The 24,550-nt window shown below is 42.8% G+C and overlaps 1 protein-coding gene across 1 annotated transcript; it reads left to right on the top strand.

Moving 5' to 3' along the window:
* Nucleotides 1-321: 321 nt before the first annotated feature.
* ZC3H12B (zinc finger CCCH-type containing 12B) lies at nucleotides 322-23,950 on the top strand. Its single transcript, XM_036306072.1, has 5 exons — nucleotides 322-1,073; nucleotides 8,470-8,609; nucleotides 20,375-20,609; nucleotides 21,240-21,346; nucleotides 22,530-23,950. Exons 1-5 carry the CDS (start codon nucleotides 463-465, stop codon nucleotides 23,948-23,950), a joined length of 2,514 nt encoding a protein of 837 aa, XP_036161965.1. The 5' UTR covers nucleotides 322-462.
* Nucleotides 23,951-24,550: the final 600 nt, after the last annotated feature.

Raw genomic sequence — 24,550 nt, 5'->3', positions numbered from 1 at the left:
TGAACTATATATATTTGCACCCTGTTGAAACACCGTGTTTCTGTTTCTCTAAGTTGTGATAAGCTGTTAACTTTAGCTGTGATTTTTTTTTGTGGGGGGGATTATAGCATTATTGCCACCACTGAAAGACATGTCTAGAATTATTACATAATTTAAAACTATATTTTTATGCAAGGTGAATCCAACTATTTTAAGTAGAAAAATAAAATGTCAGACAACCTGTAATTTCTTAAGAAGAAATCACTATATTCTAAAATGCTTTTCCAGAATTTTACTAAATATGATTGTGATATGTGTGTTCATTTGCAGGGATTGGTAACATCTAAACATACCAAACCAAACAGACAAACTCTTGCACCACCACTACTACCACACTGTACCACAAAGAAATGCCACTCTACGTGGATTCCAAGCAGGCTAAAAAGAAAAAGAGTTGACTAGATCTCAGACCCACTAAACGGGATGACGGCCACAGCTGCAGTGGAAACACCAAAAATGAAGAAGAGTGCCTCCAAAGAAGAGAAGCAGCAACCTAACCAAGACAGCAAAGAACAGGGCAATGCTGATTCTGAAGAGTGTATGAGCTCTGAGAGTGACCCTGAACAGATGAGCCTTAAGAGCAGCAACAGCAGTGACAATAGCTGCCAACCTGGAGTTGTTCAGTTGAAGAAAAAGGAGATTCCCTCCAAGCCACACCGCCAGCTCTGTAGATCACCCTGCCTAGATCGTCCAAGCTTCTCCCAGAGCAGCATTCTACAGGATGGGAAGGTTGACTTGGAAAAAGAATACCAAGCCAAGGTGGATTTTGCTCTAAAGCTGGGCTATGCAGAGGAACAGATTCAATCAGTGCTGAACAAGCTGGGCCCAGAATCACTTATTAATGATGTATTGGCAGAGCTTGTCAGACTTGGGAACAAAGGTGATTCAGAAGGGCAGGTCAACTTGAGTCTGTTAGTGCCCCGGGGACCCAGCTCCAGAGAGATTGCAAGCCCTGAACTGTCTCTTGAAGATGAAATAGACAGCAGTGACAATTTGAGGCCAGTTGTCATTGATGGAAGTAATGTGGCAATGAGGTAAGACTGGTATATTTTCTCTATCTTTCTTTAAAAGTGCCCTGAGCTCATAGAAATTGTCTTCCTTTGCCAAAGACTATGAGAGGCCCTTGGTTATTGTCTGTAGTTTGTGCTCCTCTAAGTGGACAGAGGCTAAAATGTTTCTGCCCTGTCCTTTTCTTTCTCTTTTGAAATAGTTGCCAATTTTTTTTTCAGGTATGCTGAAAGCAGCTTAGACACCAGTGATGCTTCAGAGAAGACATAACCATTTAGCCTTTGTTTTTCTTGGAGTCCCCTCTGCCACTTGTACTTGGCTGGACCAATCATCCTGAAAATGTTGCTTTTATAATGTGACTTGAGTGCATACTTGGGAACTTACAGTAACTCCTGATTGCCATTCTACCAAATTTGGATCCCTTTGCCTGATTTTGTGATATGACCTTTTCTTCCCAACCTAGGATGACCTCCTGCTTATCTTCATACCCTTCATGTTGTACCACCTCTTCAAACAATGTTCTGACTTTTCTGGTCCCAATGATAGTCTCTGAGCTGCTGTACTTATGGTAGGCTGAATAATAACTCCCTAAAGATGTCTGCATCCTAATCCCTGGAATCGGTGAATCTGTTATTTTACACGGTAAAAGGGGCTTTGCAGATATGGCTGAGTTAAGGATCTTGAGGTGTGGGAGATTATCCTGGATTATCAAGGTGGCATCAGTATAATCACAAGCGTCCTTATAAGAGTGAGGGACACAGCAGGAACAGAATAAATGGTGGAAATGTAATGACAGAAAGAATAGTATAAGTATAGAGGTATGTAAAAAAAGGGGCCATAAGCCAAGAAATGTGGGCAACTTTCAGAAGCTGAAAAGGCTAAGAAATGAATTCTCCCCTGAAATCTGCAGAAAGAACACAGCCTTGCCAACACTTTAATTTTAAACTTCTGACTTCCTGAACTATAAGAGAATAAATTGGTGTGATTTTAAGCCACTAAATATTACATCAGCAGTAGGAAAGTAATACACAAACAAGAATTCCTTCATACTTCATTCTATACTCTCTGGTACAATTTTTTATTTTATGTCAGAGAGCCTTAGAAATTCCTTCTTCCGTTTCTCAAATGAGTTGTCATCCAAGTTTGGATTAAACATTCCTAGTGATCAGGAGCCAACTTTCTATTGAGTCCACCATCGCTTGATGAGCTCAGTGGGATACTTAGACTGTACACAATCAGAACAAATTTTTTATTCTGTGATATGACCTTTTCTTCTTCCCATTTGATTTTATCTCTCCCACATTTACATAAGTCTCTTTAACAATCTCCATGTAAGTTATGCTGATTTCTATGCCCACTATTGTTTATGCCTCCCTTGTTTTCCCCACATCACATTGCATAGTATTGGATGCTCCCACAGAGATATAAGGGAGCAGGAATCGGGGCAACTCTTATGAACAATACCATTGCTGTATTCAGGAGTTGCTTAACAGACTAACTGAAGGTACACTTTAATATATAGTTCTATTTAATCCTCACAGCAACTTTATTTTACAGATGACAAAACTAGAGTTCAGCAAAGTTAAGTGACTTCCTTGAGGTCACTTGCTATAGCTAGTAGGGGGCGTGCAGTAGACTGTTTTTTAGATGGCACACTTTATAGCACTGAAAAACCAAGTAAAATGAAATTCCATCCCATTTCTCCAAATTTCTCCTCTAATAGAAATTATGATGATTTTTTTAGAGTTCAAGTTATTCTTACACTTACCAGTATTATAGCAGTGGGAAAAATCACAACTGGACATCGTCCTTATAAGCCAATATAACAACTATTTAAGACCCATGGGCTTGCCCAATCTACCCATAGTTCAACTTTTTAGAAGCAATCAGTGGTAGCTGTCCCTAAGCCTACCTTGGAGTATATTGGCAGTTAAATATGTTTTCTTCCTTTTACCTTAAGTGCTTCGACTTTTAGTAGAGTAGTAGAATTGCTTTATAGTACTTACTGGATATTTTAAACATGATTAACATGTTTGGAAATGTCCTTGTTAGGACATTTAATAAATTTTTGTCATGTACCTCAAAAATGATCAGACTGGAAACTCTTGAAGTGCATATATTAATGGGGCCCCTGAGAATATGTATGAATTCACCCAAGATAATTACAGCTAATTTCTCTTGTAGTTGAGTAATTATCAGTGAGAAAGTGAGAAATCTAAAGAGAGCCCCCATCACATTATCTTAATTAGTCTTGCAGCGAAATGTTTCTTTTCTTCTGGGCAGCCTTGTTCCACAGGTAATATCAGTTATTGCAATGGAATTGCTACATGTAAACCAACTTGTTTTTACCATCCAAGCTGTTTAAACTTACTGTAATTTATTGTGGTTTATGTATATGCCAGAGTACCAGATTCCATGCTAAGAAATCAGAATTTTCACAGCCAAACTAGTACACCATTTGTGAGTTTTTTTAAGATTATTACAAAAAAATTTTTTTTTCAATTCATCTGATAATTTTCCCTCTTCAAATTTCCAATCAAATTAATTTTGACAGTGTTTGTTCCTAAAAATAATTGTGATACAATGTCTTCTATTTTTGTATCATGACCTAATTTTAAAAGAAATACTTAATTTTGAAGGAATTTGAGAATTAGAGAAAGAAAATAAATCACTTAGAGCCATCTCACACAGAATAACAATTTTTATCAGTATTTCAATATATCTACTTTTTAGTAAAGGGTGTCCCAAAATTCACGCAAGAAGTAATTTTGATAGAAAACACAAGTTTATAATTAAAAATTGTAAATTTTTTTTTTAAAAAAATATATTTTATTGATTTTCCACAGAGAGGAAGGGAAAGAGATAGTTAGAAACATCGATGAAAGAGAAACATCGATCAGCTGCCTCCTGCACATCCCCCACTGGGGCCGTGCCCGCAACCCAGGTACATGCCCTTGACCGGAATCGAACCTGGGACCCTTCAGTCCGCAGGCTGACGCTCTATCCACTGAGCCAAACCGGTTTCGGCGTAAATTTTTATTGACTTATAAAGTATACAGTATAGGGTTATGTATGGAAAAGAATATCAGGTAAATGGCCTCCACGGCTTTTCTGGCACATACACACTCTTTTGTTGAAATTTTCCATGACCGTTTTTGCATAAATGTGGCTGAATTTCATTGCTACAACGCTCAATTTCCTCCTTCAAGGCATGGGTGGTCGTGGGCCTATTGGCATAAACCTTAGACTTCAAAAACCCCAAAGAAAAAAGTCCAACGGTGTTAAATCGCATGATCTGGGCGGCCAATTCTGATCACCAAAACGGGAAATTACATGACCAGGAAATGACTCATGCAGTAATTGAATTGTTTCTTGGGCTGTATGGCATGTGGCACCATCTTGTTGAAACCACATGTCGTCCACATCCATATCTTGCAATTTAGGCACAAAAAACTAGATTATCATGGCCCGATAGTGAGCACCATTAACTGTTATTGCCTGAGCAGCCACATTTTCGAAGAAGAATGGCCCGATGATGCCTCCAACCCAAAATCCGCACCAAACAGTGACACGTTGTGGATGCATTTGTTTCTCAACAATCACTCGTGGATTTTCAAACCCCAAATGTGACAATTGTTTTGATTAACCTAGCCATCAAGATGAAAATGAGCCTCATTGAAATTCAGCCACATTTATGCAAAACGGTCATGGAAAATTTCAACAAAAGAGTGTGTATGTGCCCTCAAAGCCGTGGAGGCCATTTACCCGATATGCTATTCCATACATAACCCTATACTGTATACTTTATGAATCAATAAAAAATTTACAATTTTTAATTATAAACCTGTGTTTTCTATCAAAATTACTTCTTGCGTGAATTTTGGGACACCCTTTATTTTATAAGGTTACTAGAGGTCCAGTACACAAAATTTATGCAGGGGGGGCGGTCCCCTCAGCCCAGCCTGCACCCTCTCCAATCTGGGAGCCCTCAGGGCGTGTCTGACTGCCGGTTTAGGCCCGATCCCTCTCACAATACTGGACCACTGGCTCTTAATCGCTCACCTACCTTCCTGCCTGGTCACCCCTAACTGCCCCCCTGCCAGCCTGATTGCCCCTAACTGCCCCCTGCTGCTAGCCAGATCGCCTCCAACTGCCCCCTCCCTTCCAGCCTGGTTGCTCCCAACTGCCCCCCCTGCTGGCCTGGTCACCCCTCAGAGCTCCCCCACCGGCCTAGTCACCCCATGCAGCCTGCAGTTCAGTCATTTGGTCGTCCCTCACTAACCCCCGTGTTGGCCTGGTCATAAGTAGCCATCTTGTGAGGGCATAAGTGTTAATTTGCATATTACATCTTTATTATATAGGATACATAGACGGTTTTTTACAAAATTGGGATTATATATACTAGTCTGTATCTTTTCTTTTCTCTTTTATTATTATATTGTAAGCATTTCTCATATCAAAATTTTCAAAAATGTGATTTTGTTGGAGTATTATATTTAATTAAATGTGATAACTATTTTCAGTCAGCATTTATGTGTGTCATTTTTGCTGTCAATGTTCTTTTTAAAGCTTAATATATCTACTTAAGATTCATCTCCAACTGATCCTTCATATAAACTTTATCTAAATCTTTGCAATATTTCTTCTTTATTTTTAATTTTTTAAAAATTCTTTATTGTTGAAAATATTACATATGTCCCACTATGAACATAGGGGTGCATATATCCTTTCTAATTGGTGTTTCTATTTTCTTGGGATATATTCCTAGAAGTAGGATCACTGGGTCAAATGGGAGTTCCATTTTTAGTTTTTTGAGGAAACTCCATACTGTTCTCCACAGTGACTGCACCAGTCTGCATTCCCACCAACAGTGCTTGAGGGTTCCTTTTTCTCTGCATCCTTCCCAGCACTTGGCATTCATTGATTTGTTGATGATAGCCATTCTGACAGGTGTGAGGTGGTACTGCATTGTCATTTTTATTTGCATCTCTCAGATTTGGAAACAGCCTAAATGCCCATCAGTAGATGAGTAGATTAAAAACTGTGGTACAGCCCTAACTGGTTTGGCTCAGTGGATAGAGCGTCGGCCTGTGGACTCAAGGATCCCAGGTTCTATTCCTGTCAAGGGCATGTACCTTGGTTGCAGGCACATACCCAGTGGGGAGTGTGCAGGAGGCAGCTGATCAATGTTTCTCTCTCATCGATGTTTCTAACTCTCTATCCCTCTCCCTTCATCTCTGTAAAAAATCAGTAAAAAATATTTTTTTAAAAAAAAACTGTGGTACATCTACACAGTGGAATACTATGCTGTGGTAAAAAAGGAGTTCTTGCCATTTGCAACAGCATGGATGAAACTGGAGAGCATTACACTAAGTGAAATAAGCCAGTCAGAGAAAGATAAATATCACATGATCTCACTCATTTATGGAATATAATGAACAACATAAACTATGAACAAAAACAGATCCAGAGACAGAGAAACATCAAACAGACCATCAAACCTCAGAGGGAAGGTAGGGGAGGGTAAGGGGGAGAGATCAACCAAAGGACTTGTATGTGTGCATATAGACCTAACCAATGGACACAGAAAATAGGGGGGTGAGGGCATGAGGAGGGAGGATGGGGGATAATTTGGGGATAAGGACACATATGTAATAACTTAATCAATAAAAAAATTAAATTAAAAAAATAAAAATAATAAATTAAAAATGTATATATTACATATGTCCCCCTTTCCCCCCATTGTCCTCTCCCAGCCTGCACCCACCAACCAGCTCCAGCCTTCACCGCCCCATTGTCTGTGTCCATTGGTTATGCTTATATGCATATAAGTTCCTTGGTTGATCTCTTACGCCCCATATATCCCCCACTCACCCTCCCCTGCCTTCCCTCTGAGGTGTGACTGTCTGATGATTCTATGTCTCTGAATCTATTTTTGATCATCAGTTTATGTTGTTCATTATATTCCACAAATGAGTGAGATCCTATGATACTTATCTTTCTCTGACTGGCTTATTTTGCTTAGCATAATCTCCATGACCATCCATGCTATTGCAAATGGTAAGAGTTCTTTCTTTTTTACAGCAGTGTAGTATTCCATTGTATAGATGTAGCAAAGGTTTTTAATCCACTCGTCTGCTGATGGGCACTTAAGCTGTTTCCAAATCTTAGCTACTGTAAATTGTGCTGCTATGACCATTAGGGGTGCATATGTTCTTTCTGATTGGTGTTTCTGATTTTTTGGGATATAGTCTGAGAAGGATTACTGGGTCAAATGGGAGTTCCATTTTTAATTTTTTGATGAAACTCCATACTGTTTTCCACAGTGGCTGCATCAGTCTGCATTCATACAGGCACCCACCAGGACTGTATGAAGGTTCCTTTTTCTCCACATCCCCACCAGCACTGTCGTTTGTTGGTTTGTTGATGATAGCCATTCTAACTGGTGTGAGGTGGTGCCTCATTGTTGTTTTGATTTTCATCTCTCGGATAATTAGTGACTTTGAGCATTTTTTCATATGTCTCTTGGCCTTCTGTATGTCCACTTTCAAGAAGTGTTTATTTAAGTCCTTTGCCCATTTTTTAATTGGATTGTTTGCCTTCCTTTTGTTAAGTTATATGAGTTCCCTATAAATTTTAGAGATTAAACCCTTATCAGATGTAACATTGGCAAATATATTCTCCCATGCAGTGGGCTCTCTTGTCCTCCTTTGTCAAATAGTGATTGAGCATAGTGGCTTGGGTTGATTTCTGAGTTCTCTGTTCTGTTCCATTGGTCTATATATCTGTTCTTGTGCCAGTACCAGGCAGTTTCGAGAACAGTGGCTTTATAATGTAAATTGATGTCTGACACCTCTTATTTTTCATCTGTTGATAATATCCAAGTCTTTGTAAAGAAGGTTATAGCCCTAACCGGTTTGGCTCAGTGGATAGAGCGTCTGCCTGCAGACTGAAAGGTCCCGGGTTTGATTCCGGTCAAGGGCATGTACCTTGGTTGCGGGCATATCCCTAGTAGGAGGTGTGCAGGAGGCAGCTGATCGATGTTTCTCTCTCATCGATGTTTCTAGCTCTCTATCCTTCTCCCTTCCTCTCTGTAAAAAAATCAATAAAGTATATTTTTTTTAAAAAAGGTTATAATAGGAACAGAAAGAGGAAAAAATTGAAGTAGTAATAGGAAATAACCTATCATTAATAAATTGGGAGTTGTTTTTAACCATCTGTGACCTTGAATGAAGGTATAATAATAATGGCAAAATTTGTAATGATTGAATAAAAAAATTTTATTTCCTCTTTTTAAAAATACATTTTTGGCATTATCAAGTATGAAAATGTTAATATCTTGCTACTAAGAAAAAGTCTGTTTGAAGCATTTCTTTCCTACCTGTTGTCAGTCCTCTCCTCTTACTCTTTGTCTTTCTAAAGCCATGGGAATAAAGAAGAGTTCTCTTGCAGAGGAATACAACTAGCTGTGGATTGGTTTCTAGATAAAGGCCATAAAGATATTACTGTATTTGTGCCTGCATGGAGAAAGGAGCAATCCCGACCTGATGCACTAATTACAGGTATGATTTTAAATAAGACATTTTTTCTCATCCAGAGCAAAGTAGCAAGATAGTTCAGAGAGATGTTGGTGATCTCAATTTAGATAATTATTTTTATAAGTTTATTAAGTATACTTTAAAATTTATTTTATTAAGTATATTTTAAGAATATTTTTCCGGAGATTAAAAATGGCAGCAGAGTAAGTGGATGTTGCACAGACATGCTCCCAGGAACAAACTGGTATTACAATTAAAATACAGAAAAACTTCCTGAATAGTCAACAGAAAACTTACAGGAGAGTTTGACACCTGAGGACCAAAAGTGGAGATCGCATAGAGCATTGGTTCTCAACCTTCTTAATTCCGTGACCCTTTAACACAGTTCCTCATGTTGTGGTGACCCCCAATTTCATTGTTACGAATTGAACATAATTAAAGCATAGTGATTAATCACAAAAACAATATGTAATTATATATGTGTTTTCCAATGGTCTTAGGTGACCCCTGTGAAAGGGTCGTTCAACCCCCAAAGGGGTCGCGACCCACAGGTTGAGAACTGCTGGCATAGAGACTGGAAGGAGGAACAGAGGCCTGAAAGGGCCGGCCAGGCACCCACAGACAGCAACTGAAGTCCCAGAGAGATATCTCAGCTGTGGGGAGTTGCCATTGAGAATTCTAGGATCTAATCCCAAAGCTGGGCCCCCTGACAGAGAACACCAAAACTGAGGAGGTACCCACATAACATCTGGCTGTGAAAAGCAGTGGGGTGCTGTCTGCCAGAGAGTAATAGCTGAAAATTCAGGCACCCTCTTAAAGGACCAACACACAAAATTCCCTGTGGAGCCACCCACCATGTGCTCCAGCAAAGGGAGGGTGAAGTGGACTGGAGCTGTGAGAGCAGAAGCCAGGACTGGAGACTCAGGGGATAGAGCTCAGAAGGAAGACACCCCTAGTTTCCTGGGCAGAGTCATTCCCTCACACAGCAGAGAACATCTTTCCACATAGACATTTGCCTTGCCTGGGGTAAAGACAGTTGACACACCCTATTGGAAAACACCTTACCCTGAGGCTATTTAAGAGATTAAAAATAACAATTAGCCTCCAGGCAGAAGAAACTGCCCCACCCCGTTAAAATAAAATTTTCACCACACCTGAGGACGATTGCCTGGAGGACAATTCAAGTCAGAATCCTAACAGTCTGTAGGCCAGCAGTTCTCGACCTGTGGGTTGCCACCCCTTTGGGGGTCAAACAACCCTTTCACAGGGGTCGCCTAATACATCCTGCATATCAGATATTTACATTATGATTCATAACAGTAGCAAAATTACAGTTATGAAGTAGCAACGAAAATAATTTTATGGTTGGGGGTCACCACAACATGAGGAACTGTATTAAAGGGTCATGGCATTAGGAAGGTTGAGAACCACTGCTGTAGGCAAAGGCAGTCTCTGGAGGCTTTGGGTCTTTCCCTGATCTAATTAGTCAGAAACAGCCTTTAACACTGTCCTGCACTAGAGATTGAGAGGTATAGAAGATCTACCTAATACATAGTCACAAACCCAAATAGAAAGCCAAAATGAGGAGACAAAGAAACAACCCCCAAATGAAAGAACTAGAGAATTCTCCAGAAGAAGAGATAAATAAAGCATGGAGAAGAAATTTATCTGAAGCAGAATTCAGAGTAATAATGGTAAAGATGCTCAACAGTATGAAAAAAGACATAGTAACTATGAAAAAAGAACAGTCTGAGATAAAGAATGACATAACACAAATAAAAAACACATTGGAAGGAATACACAGCAGATTAGGGGAAGCTGAGGATCAAACAGTGAATTAGAAGACAGAGTTGAAAATATCATTCAATCAGAAAACCAGGTTGGGAGAACCAAGATGGCGGCATAGGTTAATGCCAGAGTTTGCTGCTTTGAACAACTACTTCAAAAGTGAAACTAAAAGACGGAAGGGACATCACCCAGAACCACAGGAACGCTGGCTGAGTGGAAGTCCTACAACTAGGAGGAAAGAGAAACGCATACGGACACTCAGAGGAGGCGCAGTGCTGAAGTCAAATTCTGAGGTGCGGAGTGCGCGGAGCGGGCTGGCGGCGGAGGGCACGGTTGGCATTTTCAATCGGGAGGGAGTCGCAGACTCTGAGCTCCAGATCCGGGCGAGTCTTTAGCGACCCAGACTCAAATGGGAGAAGCGGGACTGTCTGGCTTCGGTCAGAGCGAGTGCAGCTTTCTCTCCGAGCTTTGCAGCAGGTGCTGGGACTCAGAGAGGCAGAGCCCCTGGGGACAGGACTGAGAGCCGCCATAACTGCTCTCTCCGGCCCACCCTGTTGATCCTGTGGGACCCGCCCCGCCCAAGCCCTGCACAGAGGCATTTGCCGGATAGCCTCAGGCAAAGGCTAGATTAGCACCTCCCTAGAGGACAGAAGTTCTCTCACTGCTGACACAGCTGATTCTCATAGCCACCTGGCCTGGAGGTCAAACCCTCCCTGGTATTAGCTACAACAATCAAGGTTTAATTATAAGACTGCGAACAAAGACCACTAGGGGGTGCACCAAGGAAGCATAACAAAATGCGGAGACAAAGAAACAGGACAAAATTGTCAATGGAAGATATAGAGTTCAGAACCACACTTTTAAGGTCTCTCAAGAACTGTTTAGAAGCCGCCGATAAACTTAATGAGATCTACAAGAAAACTAATGAGACCCTCGATCTTATATTGGGGAACCAACTAGAAATTAAGCATACACGGACTGAAATAACGAATATTATACAGACTCCCGACAGCAGACCAGAGGAGCGCAAGAATCAAGTCAATGATTTGAAATGCGAGGAAGCAAAAAACACCCAACCGGAAAAGCAAAATAAAAAAAGAATCCAAAAATGCGAGGATAGTGTAAGGAGCCTCTGGGACAGCTTCAAGCGTACCAACATCAGAATTATAGGGGTGCCAGAAGATGAGAGAGAGCAAGATATTGAAAACCTATTTGAAGAAATAATGACAGAAAACTTCCCCCACCTGGTGAAAGAAATGGACTTACAGGTCCAAGAAGCGCGGAGAACCCCAAACAAAAGGAATCCAAAGAGGACCACACCAAGACACATCATCATTAAAATGCCAAGAGCAAAAGATAAAGAGAGAATCTTAAAAGCAGCAAGAGAAAGAAACTCAGTTACCTACAAGGGAATACCCATACGACTGTCAGCTGATTTCTCAACAGAAACTTTGCAGGCCAGAAGGGAGTGGCAAGAAATATTCAAAGTGATGAATAGCAAGAACCTACAACCAAGATTACTTTATCCAGCAAAGCTATCACTCAGAATTGAAGGTCAGATAAAGAGCTTCACAGATAAGGAAAAGCTAAAGGAGTTCATCACCACCAAACCAGGATTATATGAAATGCTGAAAGGTATCCTTTAAGAAGAGGAAGAGGAAGGAAAAGGTAAAGATACAAATTATGAACAACAAACATGCATCTATCAACAAGTGAATCTAAGAATCAAGTGAATAAATAATCTGATGAACAGAATGAACTGGTGATTATAATAGAATCAGGGACATAGAAAGGGAATGGACTGACTATTCTTGGGGGGGAAAGGGGTGTGGGAGATGCAGGAAGAGACTGGACAAAAATCGTGCACCTATGGATGAGGACAGTGGGTGGGGAGTGAGGGCGGAGGGTGGGGCGGGAACTGGGAGGAGGGGAGTTATGGGGGGGGGGAAAGAGGAACAAATGTAATAATCTGAACAATAAAGATTTAATTAAAAAAAAAAAGAAAACCAAAAAGAAAAAAACAATTAAAAAACAGGAGGACAGCTTAACGGAGCTGTGGGACAATGTGAAATGTGAAACATAACAATATTGGAATAGCAGGTGTTCCACAAGAGGCAGAAAGGGAGAATGGCATAGAGAAGGTGTTTGAAGAAATAATGGCAGAAAACTTCCCTAACCTGGTACGGGAAAAAGTCACACAAGTTCAGGAGGCACAGAGAAACCCAAACAAGAAGAACACAAACAGGCCCACACCCAGACACATCATAATTAAAATGCCGAAAATTAAAGACGAAGAGAGAATCTTAACGGCAGTAAGAGAAAAGAAAACTGTTCCTACAAAGGAGTTCCCATAAGGCTGACACCTGATTTCTCATTAGAAATTCTACAGTCCAGAAGGGAATGGTATGAAGTACTCAAGGTAGTGGAAAGCAAGGATCTGAGACCAAGATTACTATATCCAGCAAGGCTATCATTCAAAATAGATGGTCAAATAAAGAGCTTCTCAGACAAAAAAAGGCTAAAGGAGTACATCACCACTAACCCAGCAAAGTCACTAATTATCTGAGAGATGCAAATCAAATCAACAATGTGGTACCATCTCATACCTGTCAGAATGACTATCATCAACAAATTAACAAACGAAAAGTGCTGGTGAGGATGAGGAGAAAAAGGAACTCTCGTGCACTGTTGCTGGGAATGCAGACTGGTGCAGCCACTATGGAAGACAGTATGGAGTTTCCTCAAAAAACTAAAAATGAAACTTCCATTTGACCCAGTGATCCCACTTCTAGGAATATATCCCAAGAAAACAGAAACACCAATCAGAAAGGATATATGCACCCCTGTGTTCATAGTGGCACAATTCACCATAGCTAAGATTTGGAATCAGCCTAAGTACCCATCAGCAGATGAGTGGATTAAAAAACTATGGTATATCTACACAATGGAATACAACGCTTCAGTGTAAAAGGAGGAATTCTTACCATTTGCAACAGCATGGATGGAACTGGAGAGCATTATGCTAAGTGAAATAAGCCAGTCAGAGTAAGATAAATATCACATGATCTCACTTATTTATGGAATATAATGAACAACATAAACTGATGAACAAAAACAGATCCAGAGACAGAGAAGCATTGATCAGATGCTCAAACTGCAGAGGGAAGTTAGGGAGGGTGGGGGTAAGAGAGCGAGATCAACCAAAGGACTTGTATGCTTGCATATAAGCCTAAGTGATAGATGCAGACAACAGGGGGTGAGGGTGAGGGCAGGACTGGGGGGATGAGGGGACAATGGGGGATAAGGACACATTTGTAATATCTTAATCAATAAAAAATACATAAAATAAAAAAGAAGGTAAACAAAACCTGTACTCAGACAACTACAGGATGTTGAAAAAAGACATAGAGGAAGATATTAAAAAATGGAAAAATGTACCACGTCCATGGATTGGTAGAATCAACATCATTGAAATGTCCATATTACTCAAAGCAATCTATAGATTTAATTCAATCCCTAGAACAAACTCTCCAATAATTCATATTGCATATATAAAGACCTTGAATAGCCACAGCAATCCTGAGAAAGAAGAACAAAGTTGGAGGGATCACAATACAGATATCAAGCTATAGTACAAAGCCACTGTTCTCAAAACTGCCTGATACTGGCACAATAACAGATATATAGACCAATGGAACAGAACAGAGAACCCATAAATCGACACAAGCCATTATACTCAATTAATATTTGAAAAAGGAGGCAAGAGCATACAATGGAGTGAAGACCGTCTCTTCAATAAATGGTGTTGGGAAAATTGGACAGATACATAAAAAAAACTGAAACTAGATCACCAACGTACACCATATACAAAAATAAACTCAATATGGATAAAAGACTTAAATATAATATGAGAAACCATAAAAAGCTTAGAAGAATCCATAGGCAGCAAATATCAGAGATATGTCATAGCAATATCTTTACTGATACAGCTCTTAGGACAATGGAAACTAAGGATAAAATAAACAAATGGGACTACATCAATATAAAAAGCTTTTGCACAGCAAAAGAAACCATCAACAAAACAAGAAAGCCCACTTCATGGGAGAACATATTTGCCAATGTCACATCCAATAAGGGTTTCATCTCCAAAATTTACAGGGAACTCATATAACTTAACAAAAGGAAGGCAAACAATCCATCAAAAAATGAGCAAAGGACCTAAATAGACACTTTTTAAAAGAGGACATACAGATGGCCAAGAGACATATGAAAACATGGTCAAAGCGACTCATCATCTGGGAGATGCAAATCAAAATGACAATGAAGTACTATCTCACACCTGTCAGAATGGCTATCATCAACAAATCAACAAACGACAAGTGCTGGGAAGGATGAGGAGAAAAAGGAACCCTCTTGCACTGCTGGTGGAAATGCAGACTGGTGCAGCCACTGTGAAGAACAATATGGAGTTTCCTCAAAAAATTAAAAATGGAACTCCCATTTGAACCAGTAATCCCACTTCTAGGAATATATCCCAAGAAATCAGAAACACCAATCAGAAAGGATATATGCACCCCTCTGTTTCGTAGCAGCACAATTTACAATAGGTAAGATTTGGAATCAGCCTAAGTGCCTGCCCATCAGCAGATGAGTGGATTAAAAAACTCTGGTACATCTATACAATGGAATACTATGCTGCTGTAAAAAAGAAGAAACTCTTACCATTTGCAACAGCATGGATCAACCTGGAGATCATTATGCTAAGCAAAATAAGCCAGTCAGAGTAAGATAAATACCACATGATCTCACTCATTTGTGGACTAAAATGAACAACATAAACTGATGAACAAAAATAGAGCCAGAGGAAAAAGATATTTTAGAATATAATTGAAGTAACCCTGATATTTGCAGATTTTTAATATTTCCTACAACTTTTGTGATATTATACTATGTAAGTACAGTTTTGGTTATATTATTATATTTAAAATCTTTTTTTCTTGAAATATTATTTATTGCATGTAATATTATATTTAAAATAGTTTTTTGAAATATTAATATTTATTGCATGTAACATTATTATTTTTAAAAAAGGAATATTTTTCCAAGTAAAACTATCATTCTGTTGTTCCATACAATAGTTAAATAGAGACACCTTCAATTCAACAAAGAATCAAGCTCACAGTTTGAAAAAAGGTGTGCTTTTCTATTTTACCATAGACTACAGACTAAAGGAGGTTGAATCTGGTTACGAATATGACTGTTTCCTACAAGACTAAAGAAACTGGTAGAAAATGAATCTCAATCTGTACCAGAGAAGTGATTGTGGCATTTGAAATTAGGGGGTAGAAAAGAGAGGGAGAAGTCTCATGGCAGTCAGAGTCAACTGATCCACAAGACATAGTAGTCCAAGGGCCCAAGGCCCATGATGATACTTTTAGGGTCCCACAGAAATGTTTCAATATTTTTTATTTTTTAAATTATTTTTACATCCTCACTTGAGGACATGTTGGGGGGGGGGGGTGGTAGAGAGAGAGAGAGAGAGAAACTTGATTGGTTGCTTTCTGTGTGTGCCCAAACTGGGGATCCAACCTGCAACCCAGGTATGTGCCCTGACCAGGAATTGAATCGGCAACCTTTCAGTGCACTGAACAATGCTCAACCAACCAAGCCACTCTGGCTTGGCAAAAATGCTTTAATTTATTTTCTTTTTAGCATCAGGAGGAAGAAATTGGATATAATGATGATTAAATAATAATATATCTAACTAGATTATTTGTGCCTATACCAGTGCAGTTGTAAAGTATAATCTAATCTAATAAAAGAGAAACATGCAAATTGACCATCCTCCACTACATCCACAAGCCACACCCACCATCCAATCAGGCGCTAATATGCAAATTAACCCAACTAAGATGGTGGTGGCCATGGAGCTGAAGCAAGCAGGAGGTTTGCATTGCCCCTGGCAATGGAGGAAGCCAAGCTTCCTACCTGCCCTACCGGCCCTGAGCTATGCTCAAGGCTACAAAGTTTCAATTATAGAAGATAAATAAATGCCAGATATCTGCTTCCAGTTGCCGTGGCCTCCAATCAAAGTGGGGCTGGGAGCCTAGGTTGCCAGGGGCAACCCAGGCTTCCAGGACCTTGGCTCTGCTCAAGGCTACAAAGTTTCAATTATAGAAGATAAATAAATTCCAGACACCTGCTTCCAGCCCATGGCCATGGCCAGCCTGAAAACAGCCATCAGCCCCTCACCCATGCTGGACAGGCATCCCAGTAGGGCCCCCCCACCCTGAAGGGGCTGTGGTCAGCCTGAAAACAGCCCACAGTCCCTCACCCAGGCTGGCCACACCCCCATGGGGTGAGGGTCCCCCTGGGGGGCTTAACCAAACTGCAGACAGCCATCCCCTCACCCAGGCTGGCCAGGCACCCCAGTGGGGACCTCTACCCCAAAGGGGGTGTGGCCAGCCTGAAAACAGCCCTCAGCCCCTCACCCAGGCTGGCCAGGCACACCAGCAGGACCCTGACCCTGATCCAGAACACCCTTCAGGGCAAACCAGCTGGCCCCCAACCATGTACCAGGCCTCTATTCTATATAATAAAAGGGTAATATGCAAATTGACCCTAACAGCAGAACGACTGGGAATGACTGATCACTATGACACACACTGACCACCTGAGGGCAGACACTCAATGCAGGAGCTGCCCCCTGGTGGTCAGTGCACTCCCACAGGGAGAGCTCTGCTCAGCCACAAGCCAGGTTGATGGCTGCCAGCACAGGGATGGTGGCAGGAGCCTCTCCCACCTCCTTAGCAGCGCTAAGGATGTCCGACTGCAGCTTAGGCCTACTCCCCGCTGGCAAATGGACATTCCCCCGAAGGCTCCCAGGCTGCCAGAGGGATGTCTGATTGCCAGGTTAGACCCGACCCCCTGGGGAGCGGGCCTAAGCCAGCAGGTGGACATTCCCCGAGGGGTCCCAGACTGCGAGAGGGCATAGGCTGGGCTGAGTGACCCCCCCGAGTGCACAAATTTTTGTGCACTGGGCCTCTAGTCCTATATAATAAAAGCCTAATATGCAAATTGTTTGACCGAGAGTTCGACTGCTCGCTATGATGTGCGCTGACCACCAGGGGGCAGTGCGGACCATGGTGGGTGTTGGCACTGGCAGTGGGCAGCAGTGGAGGTCTGCCAGCCCTGGTGGGCCCTGATGAAAGCAGGACCACGGTGGGATGGTGGAGCAGGTGAGGGGGCAGTGCCAGGCCATGGCGGGGTGCCAGGCGGGGCTTTGGGGCTGCAAAGCTGGGGGCGCAAGCTGGGGGCTGATCCCCACAGGCCACCCCGAGGGACCCCACCTGTGTATGAATTTGTCCACCAGGCCTCTAGTCTTATCTAATAAAGATGGAATATGCAAATTGACCATCATGCTGTCACAAAGATGGCTGTGCCCACAGCAGAGGCCATATTCCTGTAACGAGCCTTAATGAGCAATCAGCAGGGACCTGAGGCTGTGTGGCGCTGGGCTGGGGCAGGGGACCTCAGGCTGCACCCCCGGTCCAGCGCCTGGCCGAGTGACCTCAGTCCGCTTCCCCCGCCCAGTGGGATTGACAGGGGACCTGAGGCTGCACCCCCCACCAGGCAGGGCTTGATGGGGGATCTCAGGCTGTGTCCCCCGCCCAGCGAGGCTTGACGGGGGACCTCAGGCCATGCCCCTTGCCCAGTAGGGCTTGATGGGGGATCTCAGGCCACATCCCCCACCCAGTGGAGCTTGACAGGGGACCTCAAGGTGCGTCCCCCCGCCCCGGGGCCAGCCCAGGGCACCTGAGGCCACTCCTCCCATCTGGTGGGGCTTGACGGGGGACCTCAAGGTGTGCCCCCTGCTCCAGTGCTGGGCCAGGGGACCTCAGGCTGCTCTCCCTGCCCCAGGCCGGGGGACCTCAGGCCACACCACCCCCACCCTGGTGCCGGGGGACCTGAGGCTGCACCTGCCACCCAGCGGGGCTTGACAGGGGACCTAAGGCTGTGCCCCCCACCCGGCAGGGCTTGAAGGGGGCCCTGAGGCTGCGGCCCCCACCCAGCAGGACTTGGTGGGGGATCTCAGACTACGCCCCCTGCCCAGAGGGGCTTGACAGGGGACCTCAGGCCATGCCCCCCACCTAGTGTGGCTTGACGGGGGATCTCAGGCCATGTCCAGTGGGGCTTGATGGGGTACCTCAGGCCGTGCTCCCCACCCGACACTGGGCCAAAGGACCTCAGGCCATGATCCCCACCCTGGCGCTGGGCTGAGGGACCTCAGGCTGCACCCCGCCTGCCCTGGCGGTGGGCCGGGGGACCTGAGGCTGTACTGCCCACCCTGGGGCCAGGCCAGGGGACCTGAGGGTGTGCTGGGGGACCTGAAGCTGCGCCTCCCCACCTGGCGGGGCTTGACAAGGGTGGGGCTGGCCGGGTCTGGATCTCGCTCAATGGGGGTGGGGCTAGCTGAGTCTGGGTGTCACGCGATTTTGCGGTGCCGTGGGTGGGTGGGGACTTGACTCCGGGTCCCATGGCGCACCCCAGACTCTGACAGGAGGAAGATTTTCATATACATTTTACTAATTTTCTTTCATCTCTGACACTTCTATTATAGAGAAAGGGCAAATAGAAATATTAAAATATTTCCTCTAATTAATCCCCTTTTAATGTGCATGAATTTTGTGCACCAGGCCACTAGTTTTTAATATATCTTTATGGAATAATGGCCCATGAAGGCAAAACTGCCAAAAATCCAAAAAAATCATATGCAGCCCTAATGGCAGGAAGCTCACTGTATTCACTAACAACAATATGTGAAGCTAGCTCTTTATATTTTAGAGCATATAGACCCCAGTCCTCTGAGTATCAGCTATTGGCTGATGTGACAAATGGCTGTTGTAGCTGTCTACCAGCGGCTGAACAGGCTCCCAGACTCAGTCTGAGAGTGGATCCTGGCCCTACTCATACACAACCTTCCTTTTCTCAACAATTAAGAGGCCAAAAGGAACAAGGGGCAGTACTAAAATACCACAGCTTGATGTTTTCCCTTAACCGTGGCCTTCCTTTAGGCAGAAGGTAAAAACAGAAGTCCCTATGAGTGATGCTTTATTCTCCTAGTGGCAAACACATCCTCAGTATACTGCCCTATTTTCTTCAGCAGCTAAAAACTGGTATTTTAGTTCTGTTTTTAAATATAATTTTATTTATTTCAGAGAGGAAGGGAGAGGGGGAGAGAAATAGAAACATCAATGTTGAAAATCATTGATCAGCTGCCTCCTGCATGCCCCACACTGGGAATTGAACCCACAAGCCAGGCATGTGCCCTAACCGGGAATTGAACTGTGACCTCTTGGTTCATAGGTTGACCCTCAACCACTGAGCCCACCGGCCGGGCTGGTGCTTCAGTTTTTAGCTGCATGAATTCTAGAATATCAGTGATATTTCTCACTCTTCATGGTAGGTTTAAAACTTAGTTGTCATTGAATTCAGTTCCCTCATTTTTTTTCCTCACCCGAAGATAAGTTTTTATTGATTTTTTCTTTTTAGAGAGAGAAGGAGTCAGAGAGAGAGAGAGAGAGAGAGAGAGAGAGAGAGAGAGAGAGAGAGAGAGAGAGAAACATTAATGTGAGAGAGAAACATTGATTGGTTGTCTCCCATATGTTCCCCAACCACAGATTGAACCCGCAACCTAGGTATGTGCTCTGACTGGGAATCTAATCTTCAACCTTTCGGTTTACGGGACAACTCTCCAACCAACTGAGCCACACCGGCCAAGGCTCCAATTCCTTCATTTTATCTAAAAGAAAGCTGAAATCCAAAGGGGAAGGTGACTTGTCTAAGGTCACAATCCAAATTGGTGCCATAGCCAGGAATAGAGGCCACTTTCTCTCTAAGGGAAAATAATATATTCATCTAGTACCAATTTATCAATTCATAATGTTGTTAATTTCCAAAGACAATTTCTACTCTGTGGCATATAATCCATATTTTGACAGATCAAGATATCCTACGAAAACTAGAGAAGGAGAAGATTCTTGTCTTCACACCATCCCGAAGGGTCCAAGGCAGGAGAGTTGTCTGCTACGATGACCGGTTCATAGTCAAACTGGCTTTTGATTCTGATGGCATCATTGTATCCAATGATAATTATCGAGACCTTCAAGTCGAAAAGCCAGAATGGAAGAAGTTTATAGAAGAGCGATTGCTGATGTATTCTTTTGTGAATGACAAGTAAGTTTCTTTCCTGTAGACTTTGAATAGCCTAAATCTAAGTTACCACTAGGAATAGATCTCATTTCACGTCAGTAAACATTTCCTGAACACTTACTGTGTACTGTGCGTTATGCTGGCTGCCATGGGGATAAAATGCTGGAAGAAACAAGACTTACCCTTAAGAAGAGACAACCATAGTATGGTGTGATAAGTGCTATAGTTACAATTTTTAAATTGCTTTATCTATGTGAAACAATAGGAAAAGGCTTCACAGAGAAGATGACATTTGAGTTGAAGTTTACAGATAGAGGAAAGGGGGCTGCTGGGCATTACAGGTAAAGAAGACAACATGAATAAAGCTATAAAGGTGTGGAAGTGGGTTACATGTTGAGGAAAACCGCAGGTATGCTAGTTTGGCTGGGACATATAGTCCATGGAAGAATTATGCACAGGAAAAATCATTCATTTTTTGTGATCAAGGGGGAACAGGGAGAAAAAAATGCTGGCTTAGCAAAAGATAGACTTGAGACAGGAAGGGCAATTATGAGGCTGTGACAATAGTAGAGGCAAGAGGTAATTAAAGCATACACTTATGATAAGTGGTATTGGGAACAGAAGGGAAGACATTTATCTCTTGCTTGCTTTCAGATTTATGCCTCCAGATGATCCTTTAGGACGCCATGGTCCAAGCCTTGAAAATTTCTTAAGAAAGAGACCTGTTGTTCCTGAACACAAGAAGCAACCATGCCCTTATGGTGAGTACCTTATGTGCAAAACTGAGTTCTGTACTAAGGAAAGCATAAGGACTCAGAATACTTTATCTTCAAGATTTCCCTGTCAAATGGAAAATTCTGGCTTGTCTACTTTCTGTGAGTTAAAGTCTTGTCTTTGTGTGTTTTCATTTAGGTATTTAAAGAAACATCCTAGAAACTGCATGAGAAAAGGGTAACCAGAATTGAAAAGATTAGTTGTTACTTGTTAAAATTAGTTGTTATTTGTGTTCTAGCTGCCTCTGTTCTGAGCAGTGTTGCTGGGGCAGGGAAACGCAGAACCCCACAGGGCCTACAGAAGCAGAAAGGATAATGCCAAATTGGGTTTTGCCCCAAGAAAGATGTCTCTCAGGCAGGTGATTGCACCCTCTGTCAACTAACAAATACCCTTCTCTTCAGATCTGTACTTTCCAATTTGCTTCTAAACTTTGGTTTCATTTACTTTTTAAAAATACAGATTTATAGAGTACTTTAATGATCTTACCCAAGTCCCTCTGTTACAAAGTTTGTGAGCCTAACAGTGCAACATGGGTTGCCTGGTCTGAGGCTACTTCGGATGTTCAGTCTTTTGGGGGTAATTATTGGTTTTTGGACATCTGGGTTTTTGTCCTCAATTAACATTTATTTAAATCATAGAGTATTTTCATGTTCATTATCTTCATTTAATCTTTACAACAACCCTATAATATAGGAATAATTGCAAATCTTGTTTACAGAAGAGGAAACTGAGGCTCAGGAAGTAGTCACTCCCCAAGGTCACATGGCTAGTAAGTGACATAGCTGGAATTGAAACTTAGCTCTGACTGGCCTCCAAGCCTGTGCTCTTTGCATTGCACTATACTGCCTGCTGCTGCTCTACACTTCAGCACACGGGTTATCCCTAGGCAAAGTTGTGAATTATAGGAAAATAAAAGCTGTTCAACTGCTTAGCTCCTAGCTTTCACACTGCAGTTTCCTCCCCAGCTTTCTTCTTCTTCTCTCTCCCCTCACAGTGTGTGATGCCTCCTTACATCTGTTGTCTGTCTCTCATCTTTATGGAAAGTTACTTTTTTGCCTTAACCCCAAACAGTAAAACTCTAACCTGAATGACCAGGTTGTTACGACAGTTTCTGGCACAGAGAGTCACACCACTATGAGAGAGGTCTTACCCCAAGGCATTATTTTTCAGGCAAAAAATGCACCTACGGCCACAAGTGCAAATACTACCATCCGGAGCGGGCCAACCAACCCCAGCGTTCGGTGGCTGATGAGCTCCGCATCAGTGCCAAACTATCCACAGTGAAAACTATGAGCGAAGGCACCCTGGCCAAATGTGGCACAGGGTTGTCTAATGCCAAAAGTGAGATAACCTCAGAAGTCAAGCGTGTGGCTCCTAAGCGCCAATCAGATCCCAGCATCCGGTCAGTGGCTGTGGAACCTGAGGAATGGCTGTCCATTTCCCGTAAGCCGGAGGCCAGTTCTGTACCTTCACTTGTGACCGCCCTAAGTGTCCCCACAATCCCACCCCCCAAAAGCCATGCAGTGGGTGCACTCAACACCCGTTCGGCCAGTAGCCCAGTGCCAGGATCCTCTCATTTCCCCCACCAGAAGTCCTCATTGGAGCACATGGCCAGCATGCAGTATCCCCCCATCCTGGTTACCAACAGCCATGGGACCCCTATTAGTTATGCCGAGCAATACCCAAAGTTTGAGTCCTTGGGGGACCATGGCTACTATTCAATGTTAGGTGACTTCTCCAAAATGAACATCAACAGCATGCATAATCGAGAGTACTACATGGCTGAAGCAGACTCGGGGGTGTATGCCAGGAATCCCAACCTCTGTCCAGACAGCCGTATGAGCCATACCAGGAATGACAACTATTCCTCTTACAACAACCTGTACTTGGCTGTAGCTGATGCCCATCCTGAAGGAAGTTTGAAGCTGCATCGCTCAGCATCTCAAAACCGTCTTCAGCCTTTTCCTCATGGTTACCATGAAGCCTTAATGCGAGCGCAGAGCTATGGCCCAGAGGATTCTAAGCAAGCCCCTCACAAGCAGTCAGTCTCCCACTTAGTTCTGCATGCCCAGCACCCAGCAACTGGAGCACGCTTCAGCTGTCCTGGAGACTACCCCATGCCTCACAATATCCATCCTGGGGCAACTTCCCAGCCAGGACGTGCCCTGGTGATGACTCGGATGGACAGCATTTCTGACTCCCGCCTCTATGAGAGCAACCCCATGAGGCAAAGACGGCCTCCTCTGTGCCGGGAACAACATGCTAGCTGGGACCCACTGCCTTGTACAACTGACTCCTATGGCTACCATTCCTATCCCTTGAGTAACAACCTCATGCAACCATGCTATGAACCAGTGATGGTACGGAGCGTACCTGAAAAGATGGAGCAGCTTTGGAGGAATCCTTGGGTCGGAATGTGCAATGATTCCAGGGAGCATATGATCCCAGAGCACCAGTATCAGACCTACAAGAACCTCTGCAATATTTTCCCTTCCAACATCGTCCTTGCAGTGATGGAGAAGAATCCTCACACAGCAGATGCCCAGCAGCTGGCAGCCTTGATTGTTTCTAAGCTTAGGGCTGCACGTTGACATGACATAGTATCTATTCCTTTATACAAACATGAATATTAATACTAATAATGCACTAATACTATGATAACAGTAACTAATAATTGTGTGTTGCGCTTTAAAAGTTACAGACTGTTAACGTCATTGAAGCACATAACAACCCTGTGAGGTAAGTTTTACTAATGTGTTGTTTGCTAGACAAGGAAACTGAAGCTCATTGAGATTAAATTATTTGCTAAGGTCACACTGCTAGCAAATTACCAAGTCAGGACTCACACCCAAGTCCTCTGATTCCAAGTCTCATACCCTTTTGCACTGCATCATGCAGGTAATGAAGGACAAAACCTAGGGGAGAGACCCAAGTATAAGAAACCCCAAGAAATTCCATTATGAATGTTGTCATAGTTACACATTTTATATTACAAAGTATTGATGATATATCTAATTTAGAGAACATCAAGATCAGGTCATATGTTGAATTAACCTTTTAGAATTTTTAATAGGAATATTTAAAGCTATTTAAAAACAAATGCATACTTTATTGCATGGATATCTGACCATTTAATATCTTTATTAACCAAGCTATAGAGTCACATCAAAGCTTCTAGACTTATATTTCAA

This window comes from Myotis myotis, unplaced genomic scaffold, assembly GCF_014108235.1.
Source record: "Myotis myotis isolate mMyoMyo1 unplaced genomic scaffold, mMyoMyo1.p scaffold_m19_p_4, whole genome shotgun sequence".
In the NCBI taxonomy this organism is placed as follows: domain Eukaryota; kingdom Metazoa; phylum Chordata; class Mammalia; order Chiroptera; family Vespertilionidae; genus Myotis; species Myotis myotis.
The sequence above is the reverse complement of the archived record's forward strand: the minus strand, read 5'-3'. Positions and strand labels throughout refer to the sequence as shown.

What these genes read in the sequence shown, in the direction of transcription:
- ZC3H12B (XM_036306072.1), top strand. Translation starts at nt 463, where the DNA reads ATGACGGCCACAGCTGCAGTGGAAACACCAAAAATGAAGAAGAGTGCC. An exon ending in TATTCTTTTGTGAATGACAA is followed by an intron (nt 20,610 to 21,239) that starts GTAAGTTTCTTT and finishes GCTTGCTTTCAG; the next exon opens with ATTTATGCCTCCAGATGATC. An exon ending in GAAGCAACCATGCCCTTATG is followed by an intron (nt 21,347 to 22,529) that starts GTGAGTACCTTA and finishes ATTATTTTTCAG; the next exon opens with GCAAAAAATGCACCTACGGC.